We start from the raw sequence: 6,851 nt of genomic DNA on the forward strand, positions 1-6,851 counted from the left end.
CCGCCGGCCCACCTGCGATTATCAATCACACAAAACACATGTCACCGACCACCGTTCTCTCTAAAGCGTTTTCTTATTAATTTCATCGATCACTTTAGTGCCAAGTACTAATAAATGTACTAATGAACGACGTTTAAATCCTTACCAAATTAATATCACCACCGTTAACGGTTTTTAAAAATATTCGAAGATTATTACTAAAAAAACTGAGCACCAAATGTACTTGGTTTATTATTGAAAGGGTTACTATTACTTGGAAGAGTAATGAACACTCCGTATCAACCATCGATCGAGAAGTTTTGCAATTGTTCTTGGTATAGTAAGAGTTGAAAAGGATAAGAGTCCTGCTTACAAATCTTGTTGCGCAAAAGCAGGTAAATTATTTTATTGTAACAAATAAGAAAGTATGTAATTTAGAGACAGGTTGTATTCGCTGTTCTTAACTGGTCTTGGCACTTAAATGTTCGGTTTTATATATGGAATGTCTTTTAGTGTCCTTAACATTCAATGTTACCTGACCTAAAAATGTCCATGCTTGATTTCCTCGGTAGATAATCCTGCGATAAGAATGTATTTAAAATGTATAAGCATAGTAAATGTTTCATCTCTTTTGCTATCGACTATCGTTTGACTATCGTAAACTTCGGTTTCTCCGGATCTGAATTATTTTATAAGAAATGCAAGCATAGACATAGTAGATAACACATCATGAGATTCAATATCTCGGAAGTGTTCATTATCGAGAAAATGTATTGATTCAGACTCGACGAAGAAAACATTGTATGTTTTAATTCCAAATTACTCTGCAAAAATAAAATGTAATTACTGGTCTCACGATATGGTCAAAAGGAAATTTGTAGCAACACTGATAAACATATGATATTAAAAAGTATGTTAAAGAATAAGTAAGAAATGAGTCTGAATTGACATGATTTCGATATACACTTAATATTTATGATGTCCTATTGTATTCTCTTTCCATAATAACCTCCAAAGAATATCAAAGAAATGATAATTAATTGTGTATTAAAAATATTTGCTTTCTCATCTTTATTTTTTCCTAACATCTCCAAAAAGGATGGAAGGGGTAAGGATAGGATCAAAGTTACTGTTAACCTTTATAACTATGACCTTATAGTATACTATCCTTCCGAAAAATATATAAATAAAATTATCAGATGGTTTTTAAATTACGAACTGAATTTTAAGAAAAAACTTTCCAATTATCATTTATAATGAATTACAATTAAAACTGTTTCAAAACAATTATACAGAACGTGACGAGAAATGAAATCATATTGGTACATTTTTAATGTACTTATAACCAAACTTATCAAATATTTTGTTATTTTTAAGAACAAATTGAATAGTCAATTTAGTAGAACTTACCATAGCTTCCATATCCTTGAGTAGCTGCCGCAGGCTGGACATTGTAACTATTCCCCCACTGATGATGGGGAGGCGGCGGTATTTGTTGTTGTTGTGGAGGACCAGGAGGTGCACCCCAACCTTGCGAATTATATTGAGTAGTGTATCCAGCAGCATATCCTCCAGTCTGAGGACTGGTACCCCAACCTTGATACTGCTGCATCATGTTTCCTGGTGGGCCCATTGGACCCCCCATCATAGGTCCACCCATCTGACCATTTGGACCGCCCATAGGTCCCATATTCCCAGCCATACCCATTGGAGGCCCACCTTGTTGAGGTGGTCCCCATTGACCTTGATGGCTATCATTCATTTTGCTAGAAGAATCTCGTGGTTCTGCACGTTTGATTTCAACCTGTAATCAAAAAATCGGGACGATATGTATGAAACACAACACTCTTATTATCCATCCTCTATGATTGAAATTAATTTGAGATAAATAGGATTTCAACCTCGATTGAATATAAATAATCCTATTTATATCTTAATTTTTATTTTTCTTTCTCTTTTGTGAGAATATGATTAAACCTTTGGAACTCGCCGAGTCTTACATCGATTCTAAAGTATATTCTAATTTTTGACTTGCCACATAACGCATATATATACGATATTCTAGACCTTTCACTCTTTTAAATTGATACTTATATATTAAGGACTAAACATACAATAGTTAAGAGTAACATAGTATGAGAAAATTGTGTAAAATAAAATAAGTACTATAACTAACATGATTATGTAAAACTATGCGGTACATAACAGTAAATTATCGTTAACACATACATTCGTACTTATTATTATTTTACATTACAATAATCTAATGATATATAATATATACTAGTGTGTAGGTATGCTATACCTGTTTTCCATTTAAGTTGACGAAATGCTCCGCTACGCATCGGTCCACTGCGTCTTCATCCTCAAAACTGAGAAAGCCAAATCCTATCGTCCAAACGTGAGAGTATATCAAAAGGTGCCCCATACATTTATACAACAAATACATTTCCTTTATATATAATCCCAACCTTCTGAATTTTTGTCATCATACCATTAGCATTACATTTTATTCTTTTCTGCATATTTTATTTGTACAAATTGATCGTTACATCAATTATCCTTTATGATATTAATGATAATGATTACGAGTATGATTTGGAAAAACATATTTTTATAGTATTTTACACGTAATTTTTTGGTATCAATTGGAACATGCATCTTTCAAAATTTTGTAAATATTTATTGTACAGAACAAGTTCATATAGTATTTATTTTGAATAGTCATAAACTTAAAATACTTAATCTAGTAAATTTATGATGGCTGATTTAAAGAAGCTTCTTAGATTCCTATTTGATGCTACAAAAAATATTCACATATTTTGAATGATTATAACGATGCTAATTTTCTTTTTCATTATTAGGAAAAAATTTTGCTTACAAAATAAGCTGTCACCACATAAGATTATCTACTAATCTAGTTAAATAAACGCATATCATCTCAATTGTAAAGGAATATATCTTGTTAGAAAGATATTATGCATAAAAAAAGGTTTATTTGTTGTCCTCGCTAAATTTATTAACTTCTTGAATGCAGCCACCAAAAATGAATATATAAAGAATAAAGAAGTAATATACCTATATCTGAGTATTGAACAGTTAATACATATTAAAATATAAAGATATCAGTATTAAGATAAAAAATTTTCAAGTAAAAAGACTACTGAAATAAATAATATTCTACTTTATGTAAATATATAATTATTATAAACTGTAAGCTATACGTAATTTTTTATACACATATGATATTAAGAATAAATATAACTAACTCATTTATTATTTAATGAAGAACAAGTGGGTAATAGTAATAAAAAATCAAATTACAGCGTATCTTACTAGTAGCTTAACTTGACGTAAGTTATGTACATTTTAGCTTATGTACTTAATAATCTGATAGTCTTAAGCTATCCTTAATAGAACTTAGCCAAAATCACAATATATATTTAATGTAATTTAATATAACATAAAGTATCTTAACGTTTTTTAAGGTAAGACAAGGCGAATTATTAAGAGTAGCAAAGTAGGATAAGAATACTATGTAAATAACTATGCATAATGCATTGAGTTTTATGTATAAGTACTTAAAATATTTTATAAATATGTATTGAAAACAAATAATATTAATTAAGAAGACTGTGAGTCAGGATGTATTAATCATAATTATTAAAGGAAGCAAGAGCAGGGTCTTTAAAAAAGGGTAATCAAGCAGAGGAAGTTTAATGACCACAAATTATTAACTGACTTTAGGCACAAAATCATATTACTCAAATTTATATTAATTAATTATTATCTTTAAAGTTTACGCTTATTTTCTTTCGTCTTTTTATATGTTAAAACTAGATAAAATTTTAATGTTGTACTTTAAGTAATGGGTGTGCTGCATTCAAGTCAGAATTTTTGATTCCTTATAAAATATACTCATATACACATATATGATTTTGTTATGTTACTATAATGTGTATATCAAATTACATCAAAAATATGTTAGTGAAAAAAACTTATTTCAAGAATTCTGACTGTACTTTCGGACACATAATAAACAAGATGATGATATCCAAATATTTATAAAGCACATTGTTGACCATGGTTCCCATTATATTAAAAAAGGAAATACTCTTATAAATGCAAAACATCATTGGATAAAGTGATATCTTGGATATCATTAATGTAATAAATGGAAACCATTTCAAACAATGCCAATTTAGATATATACATATAATTATCACATCGTACTCACCTCTTGACTTCTTCTTTTCTTGATCATACATTATGACAACCTCCATAACTTTACCAAAACGGGTAAAGAATGACCTCAAATCTGTTTCAGTCACGTTACTTGGTAAGCCACCAAGGAAAACTTTTGGAAAGCCTCCACTGCGTTTCGGCTTTTGCTGAGTGCGTGGATTACAAGGCTTCGGGTCAATCTGTAATAGACACATAAACAATAGGCATAAATAAATTTGTTATATTAAATTATATCAACTCTAGAAACATTTATATTATTTTTATTTTATTAAATAAACTAATACTAACTGTGCGCCCATCAAGTTGATGCGGTCCATTCTGAAGAACTAATGGAACATTAGCTGGATCACTAAATGTTACAAATCCAAAACCACGACTGCGTCCAGATTCACTGTTTTTCATAACAACACAATCAATTACTTCGCCATAACGGCCAAAGTAACGTTGCAGGTTTTCTTGTGTTGTCTCCCATGACAAACCACCAACAAACAGCTTTCTGTAGCAAAAAATTAAAAAAGAGTTATTAATATAATCATATAATTAATACAATCTAAAAAGTGTTTTCAAGACAAATTACAATTAACAAGAATAAACAAATATTTCGAATAAAATAACTACTGGAATACAATTTTTATAACAGGTTATATAACGAAAAAAATTTCGAGGGAGATATTGTACGAAATATATCTAGGTTATTTAATATAATAAATAATGAAAAACAAAAAATGATATCTGCATTTCATATATATTCATTTCATATTTTATATTTATATATATATATATATAAATAATAATATATATATTATAATATATATATATATAAAAGTACATAATATGTATTACAAAACCATTTGTCAATAACTTATTCATTCCGATAATAATTCATAACATTAACGTATCCCACGATACAATTTTTCTCAATAATAAAAATTCTCGGAAAAATCGGTATATAATACACGGATTAGCACGTATCTAACAATAATCGTAATTAGTGAAGCATGCACGAAGAAAGTCATGTAGCGAGGGAGTATTGAAATACTTCGATCTTTCAGGATATAGAGCATAAAAATAGAGAATCTAGAGCTAAAGGATGTAATGAGCGACGATGCAGTAGCATACTTTCACACCGAAATAATATATAGAAAATATACGATATCCCTTAGCTATCATACTCATGATCAGCGATATCTCCAAAACGGCACTATCTAAATGACTAAGAATGCCGGGTCGTGCACGAGAAGAACACTAGACAAGACCGGCATCGGCGAATTATTCCTCTCTCACGAAATGCTACATATCCCAGTCGCTTATTGCTATGGGGAAAAAGGTTGGCCTCGCGTATCGTGGAAATCATATACAAGTAGCAAAAGCTAATGACGTTTTCCGTTATGCGGATAAGAAATTGAGCTCGAGATCAAGAAAAGATTGTAAGGAAATATAAAATACGAAGTAACTGCAATACGCAAATGGAGATCCCACGCAATAAACCCGACAGCCCGTGAACGCGTCGATCGAAAATTCTCGCATAAAAAATAGCTTCAAACGGCTGCTAATACACAATTCAAACTTACCCCTTTTCGTCGTCGTCCATTTCGGTTTTCACTCTCATAATATTTCACTTAAAACTACGAGAATGTTGTTAGTATTAGGGCGCGAATGGGAATATGGCACGATGCTTAACGCGGACGAGGCTAATGGCTCCCTACGATGAACGCGACGTCGAGAACAGAATGTAAACGTAACGAAGCGACTCGCGTCACTTCCGTTAATGAACTAGTCAAATCAGCAATCGTATTCATTGGCGCCTCAGGGGTGTGCGCAGTAGAGCAATACTCCCTCTACAATACAAGTCTTACAGCTACATTTTATGTTCGTTAAATAATTCACGTTTTGACTAACAGTATCTTTTTCCTAAATAAATGACACGCATTTATGAAAATTAATGGATATTTCTCTTATTAAGGAAATAAATTATAGTTGCAAGTTTGTACCGATTAAAGTCTCATTGCAAGGATTTGGTTATTACAATCCTGAAGAAAATATTATACAAGTTCAATGAATTCAATATGCAAGTAAACAATTAATGGAATGATCAATAAAATTTTTTTTTATATTGGTATTAGATAAATAAGAAATATGTCGGAATAAATATACCAGTTGAATGCAGTAGTGCTTCTGGGTTCAACGATCTGTCGTCACATAGCTCCCGCCATTTTGTCCTCCAACTGGCGGGAAATTTTAAATCGGCTGCAATTTATCAGCGCATTGAAGATACGCTTCGTATACAGAGAAAATTGAACCCTCTTTCTTTAATCGTGAGAACGTGCCCGCCCGCATGAAAAAAATGTATCTACATCACAAACTATCGTATATCTATCGCAAATTCACAGTTTTATCAGATAAAATATACTAATTTCCTTCCTACATAAAATGCAATCTTCTAGTTATTGCATAATGTATAAGAAACCGTGCATTGTGCAACGCATTAGTGTCTATACCAATATTAATTTCATGAAGAACTCAGGCAGAACGATGGTTTTATTAAAATCTATGTAATCTCCTGCGTTAGTACGTGAAATCTAATTAAACACATTTTGCTTGAATTTAAAGTCAAACATCATGTTCGA

General features: G+C 31.0%; 1 protein-coding gene across 4 annotated transcripts in view; it reads right to left on the reverse strand.

The window, feature by feature from the left end:
* LOC100740377 (heterogeneous nuclear ribonucleoprotein 27C) overlaps positions 1–5,967 on the reverse strand; it is a 30,831-nt gene extending 24,864 nt beyond the window's left edge. For 2 of the 4 annotated variants that reach the window (XM_012382709.3, XM_012382710.3), the window contains exons 1-5: positions 5,796–5,967; positions 4,513–4,720; positions 4,217–4,403; positions 2,285–2,367; positions 1,390–1,783 (exon numbers count right to left, since the gene is read on the reverse strand). In XM_012382709.3, coding sequence (XP_012238132.1) covers positions 1,390–1,783; positions 2,285–2,367; positions 4,217–4,403; positions 4,513–4,720; positions 5,796–5,833 — 910 coding nt within the window. In that variant the 5' untranslated portion in view covers positions 5,834–5,967. The remainder of the gene's footprint in view (positions 1–1,389; positions 1,784–2,284; positions 2,368–4,216; positions 4,404–4,512; positions 4,721–5,795) is intronic. The other 2 variants (XM_012382712.3, XM_012382711.3) reach the window with 2 other exon arrangements.
* Between the last annotated feature and the right edge of the window lie 884 nt (positions 5,968–6,851).

Source organism: Bombus impatiens, unplaced genomic scaffold, assembly GCF_000188095.3.
Source record: "Bombus impatiens unplaced genomic scaffold, BIMP_2.2 scf_0166, whole genome shotgun sequence".
Classification (NCBI taxonomy): Eukaryota; Metazoa; Arthropoda; class Insecta; order Hymenoptera; family Apidae; genus Bombus; species Bombus impatiens.